This window comes from Anomalospiza imberbis, chromosome 1, assembly GCF_031753505.1.
Source record: "Anomalospiza imberbis isolate Cuckoo-Finch-1a 21T00152 chromosome 1, ASM3175350v1, whole genome shotgun sequence".
NCBI classification, from domain to species: domain Eukaryota; kingdom Metazoa; phylum Chordata; class Aves; order Passeriformes; family Viduidae; genus Anomalospiza; species Anomalospiza imberbis.
In genome coordinates, this window is record NC_089681.1 from 40,547,612 (window position 1) to 40,563,594 (window position 15,983).

Here is a 15,983-nt window from a genome sequence, read left to right on the forward strand (position 1 = left end):
TGTGTGAATAAGTAAATTTGCATACCAATATGGTTATTTTTCCACTAAAGCTTCTAGAGTTTTGGTCATGCCATAAGGAAAGAGGAGCAACAGCATATGACTTAAATGACAAACTGCACACTGTACGCCATGTATAATAAGTGAGTTGTGAAAGACAAAGTCAAAGTTCATGGACATTTCACAGACAGAAATATGTTGCATAACGCAGTTAGCATTTAATTTCAATTAACTAGAAAAAGAGCAAAAATCAAAATCTGTTCACAGACAATTTGCAAAAGGAAAAAAGGCTAAATAAAATTATTTTCCATAAATGTACCACCTTAATTTAGGTTTTTGCAAACGTAGTTCAGGTGGTATTTTGAAGAAAACTTTGCTTCTGTCTAAATTAAATCTTTTTCCACAATTCTGCAATCGTACTTGTGCTGGTATAGTGATATCAATAGTTAATTATAGCATTGCTATGTGAGCAGAGGGCATAAATGCTCATAGAATCCGGCCAGGAAAGTACCCTCATGTAGTTAGGCATGAATATGAAAAAGCTGTGTATTTTTTCCAAATGTTATTCATGTTTAATTTGCCAGAATCAAGATAAGATTTTGGCTTTAATTATGAAACTCTATGCCAGCAAAGATACAAGGCTTCCATGTGATCTACAGTTTGGAAATAAGGAAGATCTGCTCAGAAAGTGGGCCTGTGATTCAGATTCAAGAAAATATCTATATGAGGATTCTTGCTGCTCAGAACAATCTGAGATGGTCAATTTAAAACATAATGAGTTTGGTGATGACTCAGATTTTAAAGCTAAAAGGGATAATTGTGGCTGATATCCGATTTAATCAAAGAGCTTGCTTATCAAGCCTTAAATAATTTCAAATGTGTACTTTAGAGAGGTATTTACTTACAATTCAGAAACTTTTAGGAAGAGGGGGTCAGTCCTACCCTTAGACTCATTTTTGCAGTTGTTGAATGTCAATTTTTAGGAGAGATTTGAGCAGTTTTTCTACATGGGTTCCACATAAAACATTAATACTGATTTATACTGAGTTATACTGCCTTCCATAGGTAGTATAACAATTTCAGAAAATGGTTTTCTCAATTGACCTCTATGGGTTTGCCTTGACTACAGTTCATATCCAACACCTCTGGTGAACTTTTGAGGGAGAAAATGTACCAGAAGTGCTCCTAAACCTGCAGCTCAGTGTTTAAATTTTACATACAGTTGTAGTTCATCTTCCTAAAGAAAAAGCAATCCTCTTGTTGGAGAAAGGGACAAAATAGGAGGTAGTCAATGCCCATTTGCAAGAATTTATACGTAAAATCATTGAGAGATTTATTTTTGAATAACAAATTTGGAAGAATTGTAGAACAACTTGTAACCTACACCCACCTGAGGGTTGACATCTCTTAATTTGATGTCCTGAGACCTCTGGCCTTTCGATGTAAATCTTATTTTCTTGGCTCTGCACAGGAATTCATTATAGAGGATGACTCCCTAAGCTGGGGTACCAGTCCAAACACCACTTAAAAGCTGACGAACTTTCACAGATGGAAAGGCAATAGGGTTTTGGTGTATTTTTTGTTCTGGAATTTCACAGTCCATACAAAGATATAACCAATATTTAGAAAACCCAGCCCAATGATCAAGATTAGGAGTCTTGCTAATGAAGCTTTTTACTTATTTGTCAGTAGCCCACCTGAAATATCTTTTTACAGTTTCATTAGTCCTGATAATATCTCAGCCTCAAATCTTCAGTGACCTCCAGATTAGGTTGGACTCCAATCCGGTTGGAAATCTGTCTGCTGCCATAAGTGGTAACTACAGATGGGGTGATATAAAATTTAGTTCAGTGTTCTTTTTAAGTATATTCACAACTCCCAGACTTTCAGATCTGAATGTCTCGCACAAAGAGCTTTTCTTGAATTAAAGTCCACCTCTATTCTAGGAAGGGAGGCCTTCCATCTGTGATCATCTGATAAAACAAGTAGCCAAAATTAATTTCCTCAGTTTTTGGCAGGTGCTTTGGATTTACTTGTGAGCATTCACACTCTCCAGACATCTGCCCTTGCTGCCTGCTTCACATGACACTGTGCCCAGTCCTCATCCTACACTTAAACAGGTCAACATTTAGTTCTACATGGTAAAGCATGTCCTGGCACTCTGCAAACCCCCACCTTTACCTTTGCTGTCAGTGTGAGGCAAGTCATTCTGCCAAAAATATTTTGTTCACTAAGTGTTGTCATGAAATGTTTTGATATTATCTTAAAAAAAATCACCCCTTTCTTCATTTGAAATCATTTGCTAAATTCTACTTCAATTAATGCATAAATTTGCTCATTTCCAAAAGAAGTCAGATTTTTTGACAAATTAATTTTTCACAGAAAACTAGTTTTAAATATTATGTGAAGAGATGCACCTGCACACTCAGATTCTAAACTCAGTGCTATTACAATTATATTAGTAGGTGTTTTCCATGGCAGCCTACCAATGACTAGATGAAATCATGAATCTCTTTAACTCAGTAAAGATTCAGTAACAACTGAGACCCTTAAGAGCATATCGAACCCTGCAAGTTTCCTTAATGGTTCAGCACAACATTATTTGGCACAACTCCTTATGTAATTCTGATACTCTGTAAAAATAATAGCATTTCAAAGTCCCTTAGGGTTGCTTAATATAAAAACTTTGTGTTGTATAATACAGAAACATATAAAAGCCTGGCATAACTTCTAAGACAAATGTTTTTGGTTCTTCTTTGTTTGCTGAGGTATGCTAATATTCTCTAAAAAATCCTCAAACCAAACCACTCCACAAATATACAACAGCCTTAAATTAAAAAAAAAAAAAAAAAATCTGTACTTCTGAGATGGAAGGTGTTACCAGTGAAGTCCTGCTCCAAACCCCACAGAAGTCAGTGGAAGGACCTACTGACCCAAGCTGGCTTTTGGGGCATAGCAAGCAAGAAACCCACCCTGCCAGACTGCTGGCAAAAGCACAGTAACCAGCAGGCTTTTTTCTTTTTATTGTATGGATGTTTCAGTATTAAACATTCATACTTGAAAAGGCTTGTTTGTCACACATACACAGAGAAACCCCTTAACTATGAGAAATAGGCATAATCCAATTGCTCAGCTGAACACCCAACTGAATCTCAAGCGAGAAAGAGATGGTCCTGTGGTATGCTTACAATGCTAGAATACACATATTATTAAATTCAAATTCTGGCTACCATCTACTGATGCCCAAAAGTAAAACTGCTTCTCTGTTTTAATTTCCCTTTCTGTAAATACTGGCAAAGTGCTTATTTATATCTCTACCTGAAAACATCATACCAATACCAAACAAACACATAATAGCAAATTTACAGATAGATCTATTTCAAGCTGCTTTTTTCTTCTCTTTGTAGTGTTGATTCTGCACAAGGAAAAAATGTTTGATGCAAATATTGATATAAACTAACTAAATCAACACATCATATACAATATATTTCACGTTCCTTATTAAAATTCTGCTATTAAAAAAAAATCCCTCCCCAATAAAAGGGTGTCTGCTTATTTAAGAAAATTTTTAAAAAGCAGCAAGAGTTATGTTCAGTTATTCAACAAAAGCTCTGCTGTTCTTTTTTCCACTCTAGACAAAATACAGATTGTACACATTATTTACTCTGTATCTTTGTGACTGTAAGCTTCCCATATTATTCCATAGGTGCCCAACACCTGGCTGTGATGGCTCTGGCCACGTGACAGGGAACTATGCATCCCACAGAAGGTAACAACCATCCCATCACATGGGGCTGCAGTGCTCAGGGCTCTCGGCTGGCAGCAGCAGAAAGAGGTGGCTCTTATTCTGTGTGCTTCTTTCAGCTTGTCTGGCTGTCCTCGTGCCAGGAAAGGAGGTATCAAAGTCACTCCTACCAAGGAAGAAAAAGAAGACCCTGAACTTAAGTGAGTACAGAAGCAGGGGTCCACCACCAGTGGAGGGGGGGAAATGGCCTGTGAGAGTTCAGGACTTGAGGAATCATGGGGAGATGCCCCAGTTAATCTGAACCATGTGAGAACGGTGCCCAGAGCTGGAGCCAGACCAAGTGTTTCTGCTTCTTGTGGAGTTGGTGGAGTCCATCACCTAGGAGACTGAACACTGAGGAAGGATTGCTGCATCTGCTTGTATTGCTCCAATTGTTTTAAAGAGTGCTATGCAAGTGCCAATTGGTTGAAAAATTTGGCAAAATGAAGGAAAATTATTACTGACTGAGGTGAAACATGTCAGCTAATTAAATCACAGGGACACTTTAAAAATATGTTCCAGAGAACTTAAATATCTGTAAGTCTCATGTCTTTTCTATGTCTATGAATGAAAATTTCACGTAAAGTGAATATTGGAAACTCAGTAGAGATTCACTACAGTCCTGGCTTGAATACACATTCCATTAAAACTTGTAAATGGTAACTTCCAGAATATAAAAGTGAAGACTTAGTTGTATGGAATGTTGTCTTAATATTTGCTAATTATATATGCAAAACTGCATAACACTGACAGAGCAGCACAAAAAAATCCCTCTCCTTTCTTTGAAAGAATTTGCATGGATTTCCTTGCAAGTTTTCCAGTCACAGGAACCCACCCTCTGCTTCATACCAGAAACCAAGATAGAAAGGAGACAATTTTGACTTTACATACACTTGAAGAAGTATAATTTATTGCCTGTGACAGAATTTCAATTTTCTTTTCAGTAAAATACTATCTAAATTAATGTCTTATTCTCTTAGTCTCTACAAGTTTATTTTAAATTGTCTTATTTTAAGATCAGCTGAACCCCCATAATGCAGCTTGACAAGATTTGGATGCCCTGGTACAGTGTGCCACCAGGGACCAAGTCTTATTCCATTAAAGCAAAGTAGCAAAGGCAGCCAGAATGATTTTCTTGGGATTTTTTGAGACTGTCTTTGCTCCCTCCAGTGAAAATGAGGCTTCTTTTGCTGTGTTTCTGTAGATGTCCAGTGATAGGCTGTGATGGCCAAGGTCACATATCAGGTAAATACACTTCTCATCGCACTGCTTCTGGTTGTCCTTTGGCTGCCAAGAGACAGAAGGAGAGTCCTGTCAATGGGTCTTCGCTATCCTGGAAACTGAACAAACAAGAGCTGCCACACTGTCCTTTGCCAGGCTGCAACGGGCTGGGTCATGTTAATAATGTTTTTGTCACCCACAGAAGGTATAACTTTGTGTTTTCTCTTTTCATTTTTCCTTAACATTCCACTCTGAATTGGCAACATGTGAGTTTAGAGTCAGAATAAATTGTGCTAAAGTCTTTTGAGTAATAACATTGCAGCTAAAGTAATACAAAATATCACTTTGAGAGACTTAAACTTTTACGTCTCTTTCTATGTTCCCATTGAAGCATGATATTCCAAAGTGTTCAGATAAGCACAGTGCCTATGCATTTTAAAATTCCTAGGGAAATATGGAGTTGTATCTGCATATCTTCCAAAGAAAAGACAAATATAATTGAAATGTCACCAGAAAAGTTTTAGCCAAGAGTCATTAATTTAATCTTTCTACCGGTGGAAAAGTTATTTTCATAAACTTTGTATTTGAACAGTGAAAATTAGACAAAGGAAAAACAATAAGCATGCAGCACTTCTATGGATCAAAGAAGTTCAAAGTTATAACAATCTTACAACGAAAATTATCATTGCAGAGAAGGAGTCACACATATAACTAACAACAATAAATACCATCTATCACTGTGAAAAATAATAATCTAACTATATTGAATAAAAAATAATCAAAGACCCTGATTGGCAAGTTTGGTTTTCTGTCTTTAATAGTAATTAAGTCCACATTCTCTATCTCCTTTGCTTTCTTCCTAACACTTTGAGCCAACTTCTCTGAAACAAGAAATGACCAAGGTCATTTGAATAAATTCAGTCAGAGTCCAGTGTTATCCTAATTGTATTTCCTACATCCCATCTAAAAGTCTTTTCTTTAGGACATTACTGTAAATTGTGGCTAATTAAGCAAGTAGCAGAACTGTATTTTAGCCGGTAGCAATTCACAGTACAGATGATTCCTGTCCTACATAAGACTGGATCACTTTCAAGATCATGTTAGTTAAAATGACATAGCAAATTTAACTTTGTTTGATATTCTTTCCTAGGACATTTGAAACCTAAAAAGTAACTCATGGCTTTCAAACAATCTCACACTTAGCTATCTGCACTGGGCAGAGATAATAAGCAGAAATTTAGAACTGAAGAACTAGTATCTTTCCCTGTATAGCTTTTAGCTAAGCTAATGAAAGTTTAGGTTTTGTTGCTTTGTGGTTTTTTTTTTTTTTTTTTTTTTTTTTGTTTGTTTGTTTTTTTTTTTCTTAAGTGGCATTGCCATGTCGGTTAGGATTCTCTTTTTAAAAAAATTTTTACACACACACATCCACACACATCAACCATTTTCCTGTGGAACAAAATTTTCTCTCTCCTTACTCAGCCACACCTAAAACCAAATCCTTCTGACAGTTCTTCAGCACATGGGTATTTCTTCTTTGTTATTTATAAAGATAGTATTAAGACATTGCAATTCCTCTTGGCCCTTTAGTGGGCTATAAAAATTGCCTCAGATAATTACCAGCTGATTAAATTGTAAGCTTTGAAATAGCAAAATGTAATTTAATGTGAACAGTGGTTAAAAAACAAACTGACTATATAATAGAACCATTCAAAAAAGCTATTACAGTCTATAGGGTATAGCCAGAGTTATTATTGTATTGATCATTATTATGTATCAAGAAAGTGATACAATAATTGTGCACTGTGGGCATCATCCCATTAATTAATTTTTTTTTAGGATAGTAAACTTGACATTTTAAATACCATACTTTCCTCTCCTTTGGAGCACAATCCCTTGATAAAAACAGTTTATAAGTGTTTGAATTTAAAGAATTCCGTAAATGCATCTTCATATTGCTTAACAGAAGTTGCTACTGCAATTTTGATTATTGTGAAATATGCTTAAGAGTTGTTTACTCATAGATTGAGATTTCTGTGCCAATTTTCAAGCTGGAATATACAGCTAAATGACTCTTTATGAATTATGTCATTCCCCGAAGCCATGCTATAATGGAGATACTGATGTGACCTTAGGTACAGAGGTCTGTCCAAGTGCATGATAATATTGCCTGAAAGGATTGTTGCCATTTTCAAGTGGGTGCTAATGTTTTTTCTCCTATCTGTTTCAGCCTGTCTGGTTGTCCTCTGAATGCACAAACCATAAAAAAGGGCAAAATTTCAGAAGAATTAATGACTATCAAGCTTAAAGCAAGTGGCGGTAAGGAGATCTGTAAAAAATGATGACATTTATTTAGATAGAAGGGCCCTGACTCCCATTTATACTTGTGCCCCTTTATGCCATTCTGGCATTAATTCTCACTACTTCATCTCTAGCAATAAAAAATCTCGACTAACAAAAATATTTGCATGAGAGATTATAAAATTATTCTCATTTACATCTTGATAACTGAACACTGAGGATATGCTCTTGTTCAAGAGCATTATTTTTTTATTTAGGTATTCTTTCAATATCATTTTTATTAACAAACAATTAGTTACACATCAGGAGGACTTAGCTATCTGATGAATAAGGCAAGAAGGGAGAAATTTTGTGGGCAGAAATTGACTCATCTCTCTAACTTCATTCCTACATGGTTTAGCATCTATGCAGTGTGTGTGCAATTTAGCTAACCTAAGTGCAAAGCAATAATTACCAAAGAGTTGCAGGGGGAAATGTGTAGGAGTCTCCCTTCTTATACAATGTGCTTTAGCAAGTTGGGCATTGAGCCAGCATTCAGGAAATTTAGTCTTTAGCCTCCAACTGCTGAGGAAAACGGTTGCATTACTGCTTACAGATTTCCCATGCTAGCTCCTCAGTAGACTCAGTTCTAGGCTTTAAAGCAGTAACAACAGTGGCACAAATCTCCAGGCAGAGTTGGGCTCAGAGTGATACTAAGCAGAAACAGGCACATATATTTGCCAGCAGCTGCTACAGCTCGGTGTTTTTCAGGACAAGGCTTTCATTAAAGAACTAAAGTTTTTTCTTTGCTATCTAACTTGTTGGGATGAAAAAGACTGGCTTCCTTTTTTTTTTTTTTTTTTCTTTTTTTTTCCTGTAATACTTGTTGGCTTTCTGAAAATTTCACCCTTTCCTATTATTTAAACTTCCCTATTTATCAGACCTAACTAAGTCTGTGCTTATTGAAGTTATTCTGCACAGGAACTTGCCCTCACAGAGATTCTTGCAAGATCAGAAACGGGTACAGATGAGTGAACAATTATAATACTAGTGAAGACGTTGCCCTTGTGTGTTTCCTGAAAAAAGAAGGGTTGCTGTTGTATTCTTTTTAAAACCAAACCAAACCAACCAACCAACCAACCAAAGAAACAAACGAAAACCCCACACCCAAGCACCATAAAAATCTCTTCATGTTTTATGATAAACTTTTCTCTTTCTGGGACTTTTTTCCTTTCTGTACCCTCCAGCTTGTAGTTTCATGATGCAATGAAAAAAAAGAAATTTTGAAAAAATTAGGACTAAGATAGCCCCATCTATGTTTCAGCTCATATAGATGTTTAACAGGTAGGAAAGAATTTTGACAGTAAAATCAAAGTAAAAGGCAAGTTAAGGATCAATAATTTGTTAAAAAGCTTATTTTCCTATGGTTAAGTAACAGGTAAGTAAGCTTGTTACTCATACATCCATTTACATGTGGACATTTTAAATCTGATCTTGTTATTTTCAACTATTTACAGGTATTGAGAGTGATGAAGAAATAAGACACTTGGATGAGGAAATAAAAGAACTGAATGAATCCAATCTTAAAATTGAAGCTGACATGATGAAACTTCAAACTCAGGTATCCCATAAATGTGAAATCTTTTCCTATGCTATGTTTAAGCACGATAAATAAATTAAATGCTATGTAAAGGCTATGTTTAAAAATAGCTAGTCTCCTCTGCACTCCTGTTTCCAAGATCTTGTTTTTTGATGTTTTCTGTAAATGAGCAGCAGGTATTGTCTTAAAGATCTGGTGAATGAGAAATTCAGGGAAGTTTGTAGCTAATCTTAGCAAGCAGACATGAAACATACTTACTAAACAAAACATTCATTTTCCTTTGTTGACCAAACATCTGCTTACCAAACCATGGAAGTCCTATGACTTGGGATTTAGGGATGATAATTCCTCTTACAAACCCTCTCCAAGTCTTAGTGAGAGCTGAATTTAATGAGTTCTTATGTGTACCTAAGAAAATTTTCCTAGTTTAGCTCACCCACTGTCAATTATTCAGATAGTTTGAATTTTGCCTCCAGGCAACAGCTGGTAAAAAATGTATACCTTTTGCTAGTTTGTGTAGCAAATTATTTTAATAGGAGTTATGGAAAAGAGTAATTTTCTTTCATTATTTTTTATACTGGAGAGATTAAGTTGGCTTTAATATGCTGATAGTGGTTCTATGGAGTGAGCTGTATGGCTTCATTCCTTCGGACTCCCATACGCACCTGGAAGTTAACCTGGACAGACTGGGTAAAAGCATGAGCAGAACCTTCAGAATTTTCAGAACAAGAGTGAAATAAAATTAAATCTGCGAACTATAAACCCAAACTGATCTAAACCTGAGTGTAACCATACCTGCCTGTATTTGCACCACATTGGAATGAGCAGTGTTGACTCATGCTGTTTTTGCAATAACCACTGCGTGTACGGTCTAAACAAGGTAGAAGCCTGTGCCACCTGTGCTGGATCTAAACAATCTGGCTTCACACTACAGCAGTTGTGGGGATATCCAGCCCAAACTGCACTGCAGGGGGGCTGTGCTCTCTGTCTCAGGACACTTGGTTCTCTCTGGTGGTCGCTGTGCTATTTGCATGGACATTGCCCAGTTTATGCAGTCAGATTTCTTCTCCCCGGACTTTCTCCCTGGTGAAGGCACCTTGACCAGCAAAGCCTGAACTGAACTACAGCAGAAACCATAAATCTCCTACCTCCTTTTACTCTACCCCAGCCAGGTGCCAGACTGCTACCAACACCCTCCAGAGGAGGGGTTGTAGTGGATGACAGGCACACAAAAAGGGGTTTCTCACACTGAGGAGTTTTGCTGTGTGACTGTGTGTGAGCAAAGGAAGAAAAGTGGCCACAAGCAGGAGGCAATTAAGTAGTGCAAAGAGGTGCATACTAATAAGGAAGGGAGGGTATGGCAGTCGTGCATAGGACTGCACTGGTCAATGCCTTGTGGAGCTGTGGTAGGGCACAGGGATGGCAGCCCTTAGTTCTGCCCTGCTGAGCTGTCTGCTCCCGAGAAAAGGAGCAGGGCAGGATGGAACCAGACCTTGCCATTGCTGGTTTTGTTTTTTCAGCACTGCTTTCGACATCTAAGCTTTCAGATCTGAGTATATCCCAGAGCTCTCACTTTAAAAAGATACCATTTTTTTTCCATCTTGGCTGCTTTTTCCTGCTCTTTCCGAAATTCTCCTTTCCATTCTGTTGGTCAGAGATCATCTTTGTGATACGTGCTCAGCTTCTCAGTTTCCTTTCCAGTCTATTTTTTTCTCATTGTTCCCAGCACCAGGCCTGTTGCTAATCCCAGCCAGCCCAGAGCTTACCCAGGAGCAGGGCAGGAAAGTAGCACAACAGCTAATACCCGTGTCCTTGCTATTGTGGTCGAGCAGCAGGGATGCTGTAAGAGCAGGACAGCAAAGTAAACATCAACCCTCTTTTCTCCTTCCCTTCGCCAGCCCTGAGGCCACACTCCATCCCAGCTCCAGACTGACCCTCCTCTCCAATCTCAATTCCCTCCTCCCACTCTGAGGCACTCTCTAGTGCCTTGCTGCCACAAGGTTTCTCCGTGAATCAGCAGCAAAGTCTGTCATTTCAGAGCAAATACAGCCTCTTCTTTGCTCTGAGTGTTCTGGAGAAGTTATGTCTCCAAAAAAAAAACATTGCTGAGTTTCAGATTCATTATGGCTTCTCTTGTAATCATCCACGTGATATTTTGGATTCAAACTTCAGTAACAATGCTGCCAAGGGTTTGTCTGTCTGTGTTTGTGCCTGCCTGTCTCTTTTAGATCACATCTATGGAGAGCAATTTGAAAACAATAGAAGAGGAGAACAAACTCATAGAGCAGAACAACGAGAGCCTGTTGAAGGAGTTAGCTGGCTTAAGCCAAGCCCTTATCTCCAGTCTCGCTGACATTCAGCTGCCACAGATGGTAAGCCCACAGCCAGCAGGTTAACACCTTCTTTTGAGACTGTCTTGCCAGCACTCGAAGCAGATGAGCAAGCTCAGGGACCGGCAGGAGCACTGGAGCTGCATTAGCAGAGAGCACTTGTAGGCTGATTTGCTTTGCAGGGATGCAGGATCATAAAGTCTGCATTGTAGTAGGTGCAGTTACTTTCAGGAATACCAGCCCTGGTATCTTTGCCCTGTACCACACCGTGCAAGGCAGGCTTTTCCCTCAGACCTCCCTGTCTGAACACCCACCCTGCAGAAAGAGTGAAAACTTCACTCTGATGAGAATCCTTATTTACTCAGCTCCAAGATCAAAACTATAACCTGTTTCATACAGATGATTTTTCTGGAGACAACCAAGCTCCATCTTCTCAAGAATTTCACTTCTTACTTTCAAAGAAAGGTCAAGTCCACAGAGGTACTCCTGGACAGTTAGGGAGAATGTCAGTCCTAACCCAAGAGACAAATTGGCCACCAAAAAAAAAAAAAAAAATGGTTACACTAACCATAATATCTCCAGCTCCTTTTCTTGCTTGGAGAGAGTGTGGATTCCCAAGGACATGCAACTCCTATAATTTCCACAACCCTTTCATTAATTTGGATGGCTGCCCTGTTTATGACTTCTCCCCAGTTGCCATATCACTCCTTTGACATGCTTTGGGGTTGGGTGTTTGGTTTTTTTCAGCCTTAATTTTACCTCCTACAATTATAATCTGTTTTGTCTCCATTTAGGGGCCAATCAGTGAGCAGAATTTCGAAGCATATGTAAATACACTCACAGACATGTACAGCAATCTGGAACGGGACTATTCCCCCGAATGCAAAGCTCTGCTGGAAAGTATCAAACAGGCAGTGAAGGGCATCCATGTGTAGGATGTGAAAGCTGCTGGGCAACAGAAATTACTTAACAGCAGTAAACTCCAGATGGATCTGTTAGGAGTTCATGTACTGCTAAGGGGTGTAGGTTGCCATGCTGCATTTACAATTGCAACATTGCACTAATTTTTTCCCAGCTGACATAAAAAAAAGAATAAAACCACAACAGACTATTTGTATTAACAGCAATGCACTCTGTTAGTATATTGTATTTATTTCAGTACGATTTCTTTTTTTTTCTTCTTTTGCACTCAGTTTTTGTAAAGTGAATGTAAAAAGTGTGTGCGACTATTTTTTATATTTTTTATTTATTTCTAATCAAAGAGTTGGTTTTTTTATCTTTTAACAGCATTTTTGCGGCCTGCCATATTTTTACAAATGTGTTTATTAATTTATTTTCCAATGGGATTTTAAATAGACTGAAAGCTATACTGTAAATTAAATAACTTGCTGGGTTTGTACAGGAAGAAAAAAAAAAACCTATGAAAGTAACAAATGACTGAACCGTGGTTCTAGTTTTATTTTCCTCACATCCTGCTTTTTTATAATGGCTTTGTATCAGAAATGGGTTTGCAGTAACATGAGATGTGAAGATGCATGAAATGAGAAGATAAATGGTGCCCACTAGTGGGGAACTTGGGCTCTTAAAAGCACAGTATGCTGGAAAACAGTGTGTTAAAGAATATGTTAGCAATAATGAAATATAGCAATCAGCAAAGCACTTGACTTGGCTGTGTGATTTAGCCTATGAGAATGATTATTTAAAATGTTTCAAGAGAACTTCAGATTTATTTTACCACTGCAGCTTTTGTTCAGAGTTAGCTCATGGAGGGAAATGACAATTATCTCTAAACAAGAAGGGTAATTAGGTAGGTACTGGTACTTTTTTAGTATGAGATGTTGAGATTTTAAGCAAGTGACCAGTATTGCAATGGATTTGGATTTAAAAATCACAAACACATCCCAAGCTAAAGGCTTTGTACATAATGAGTCGAACACATCTCCCCTGAAATGGCATTTAATACTGGTTTGAAGGTAATGGCAGCTGAGAAGGCAGCGGTCTGGAGGGCAACACCCCTCTGGCACCACGGTGGTCGCTTGTCCCTTTGAATGACCGGTAGCAACACCATGACTGGTTTCTCCCATCCTTCTTCACTAAGACTAGGCTGATACTGAATTTGTCACCAGTCTTCTGGTAGGGGCCCAAGTGCTACAGAGCAGACAGACAGGCGGAGGTGTGGACAGACGAGCACTTGCGCAGAGGTGCGGGCGTGCGCCTCGGTATCCGGTTAGCCTGGGTGTGGAACTTCTGAATCCGTCAGAAACTAGCGGTTGCTATAACAGAGGCAATGTCTATTTCAGGGATTGTAAGTAATTAAGCATTGTTTCAGAAGTTTTTTTTATATTTATTTTTTTTAAGAAAAAGGTATAAACAACCAGCTAAACTGCCTTTTTTGTATGCACACACACCTCATGTGCATATGTGCCTCAGTGTAAATGTATACATGGATCTAGCGTGTGTTTAATTTTTCCGTGCTATAATGAAAGTGTTTATTTTTATTAGCCGCATTTATATTTAGATTGAATATGATGGCATTCACAGGCTTGACATATACAATTATATTATTACTGTTCCTGCACAAAAGTACTATTCAGAAGTGATTCAACTCTCATGCACTGTGGTCACTGTTCTGCATTAGGTGGGGCTTGCTTTTTGTTGGGGGGTTGATTCAACTCTCCGATCTTAGTTTAGACAGGGGAAAATGTGTGTTCTTAGGAGCTGTGTTTATTTTTAAATTGATTTTTCAAAAGCTACCATATGTGCTGTCTAATATAAATAGGAGAACACCAAACAAAAATTTGCTATTATTGTTCTTGCTAAAAACTCAAAAAGCAAACATTTGTTATACTTGTTAAATGCATACAAAATGAGTTCATTCATTACAAAGACTAAAGTTTAATTTACTAAATATTTTAACAAATTTGTTATATATTTTATTTAAGTAAAAAAAATCTCTTTACTGACCTATGTATTTATTATTATGATTTACTATGGCTTCAGGTTAATTTATCTGTGTTTGGTTGTTTGCTCAGGATGTTCTGTGAAGTATGTTTGTATTTATTTGCCTCCCTTGTACTTGATGTGTTTTGTAACGTGCACTGGTTTTTTTTTTTCTTTCTGTTTTTCTTTTTTTTTGTGTTTAAATGCATTGATGAGCTATACTGTAAATTAGACCTTTTGTAAAGAGCAATGATGTATGCATTTTTTAATTTGGAGTAGTTTGTATACTGTTTCTTCATACAATTAATATTTCTTACATCAAAACAACAAAATTGTGTTCTGTGCTGTACATTTGGTGTATGGTAGGAAATAAAATTGATAATGAAATATTGCAGCAAGTTTTTTGGGTTTTTTAGCCTCTGGATGCCGACTTATATTACACTTAACTGCACCTGGCACTATACAGTGTGTCAGATGTTTCACTGGCTTTGTGTACAAAATGTGTCATCCTCGTAAGTAAATTTCTGATATAAATAATTTAATTAGTGTTTTACTTTTGTCAATTTGAAATAAGGAGGAGGAAAATAGAACTGCTTAAGAGGTCCTTTTCACTTCTGAAGGGAAAAAAATTCAAAATTATACTCACTGCATTATTTAATGCATTCTTTTCTTGGCAGTTGTAGACTTCATTTATACTGATAAAGTACAGGATTTGTGCTGACCTTTAACAGCTGCTAAATGATGTTTAAGCATAAAAGCCATTGTAAACTTTCCTGCAATTCAGAACCACCCACTGTTCCAGTGCAATTTTCTGCTGAGAATTACAGTGCTTAGACATTGCAGAAATAAAAATCTGCTAGTTTTAGAAAGATAATATTTCCATCTAATGGACTTCTTTTTTCAGTGCTCGTTATAGCAAAAACTGGAAACAGTTTTATTTAGGATGAGTGCTAATGGCTTCAGGAGCATTTCTTGTTGCAGATTCCAACTTTCCACAGATAGAGAATAATGTTCATTTGGAAATTAAGTCAAATTTAAATGCCATAAAGCAGCTGACAATTATTTATTTGAATTGACATATTTAGATAAACCAAAATGACTGACATAAAAAAATTACATGTCCTGCATTTAGCTGGAAGGGAATTTAAAATTTGTATCACATGAATCCAGGATGCTCACAAATCTTGCCAGGTTTGAAGCTGTAGAGTCACAAAGGGCTGGAATGAAGACAGACCTGTCCTGGGAAGCTCTGCTCCAGTGGAGTTCAGAGTTTGCTTTGTTCTAGGACATTTATCCAAGGGCACCGTGAACTGGTTCTTTTTATTAAGCCAGTTATTAGTTATCTATGTAATATAACAATTAATATAAAATAGTATTTTTAAGGGTTCTTAAAATTTACTATTAAACTTCTGCTGTGGATCTTCATATCATGAGACACTACTGGGACAGTCTCTTCTCACACATCACAGATGAAGCAGAAACAGGTCTGTCTTAGCAATGTGCCTTAATGTTAAACAGACAAAGACTGAGGCCAACATTTTCATTTTGTCTGGCTGCCTAAATTCAAATCACAAATTTAGAGAGCCTTATTGGCAGACAGACAACTCTTCTTTCATTTTCAAAGTTCTGTAATAAATATGATTATCTGCTGTTTATAAGACTCGGGAAAAGCAGTGATATGAGGATGTTGGGCTCTACATACACCTAAGAAAACTATGCTCTAATCTCAAATATTTCCAGCAATCTAAGACAAGGATTGTGAGCAGAAAAACACTTTTCCTAGTGGTTTTGGATAAGAATATGATATCCACAGTAAAGTGATTAAATTATTATT

At 37.3% G+C, this 15,983-nt stretch overlaps 1 protein-coding gene across 4 annotated transcripts in view; it reads left to right on the plus strand.

Moving 5' to 3' along the window:
* ST18 (ST18 C2H2C-type zinc finger transcription factor) overlaps positions 1–14,541 on the plus strand; it is a 167,984-nt gene extending 153,443 nt beyond the window's left edge. For all 4 annotated transcript variants that reach the window (XM_068189025.1, XM_068189036.1, XM_068189015.1 and 1 more), the window contains 7 exons: positions 3,704–3,766; positions 3,862–3,942; positions 4,986–5,207; positions 7,230–7,318; positions 8,797–8,900; positions 11,108–11,251; positions 12,004–14,541. In XM_068189025.1, the coding sequence (XP_068045126.1) occupies positions 3,704–3,766; positions 3,862–3,942; positions 4,986–5,207; positions 7,230–7,318; positions 8,797–8,900; positions 11,108–11,251; positions 12,004–12,144 (844 nt within the window). In that variant the 3' untranslated portion in view covers positions 12,145–14,541. The remainder of the gene's footprint in view (positions 1–3,703; positions 3,767–3,861; positions 3,943–4,985; positions 5,208–7,229; positions 7,319–8,796; positions 8,901–11,107; positions 11,252–12,003) is intronic.
* Positions 14,542–15,983: the final 1,442 nt, after the last annotated feature.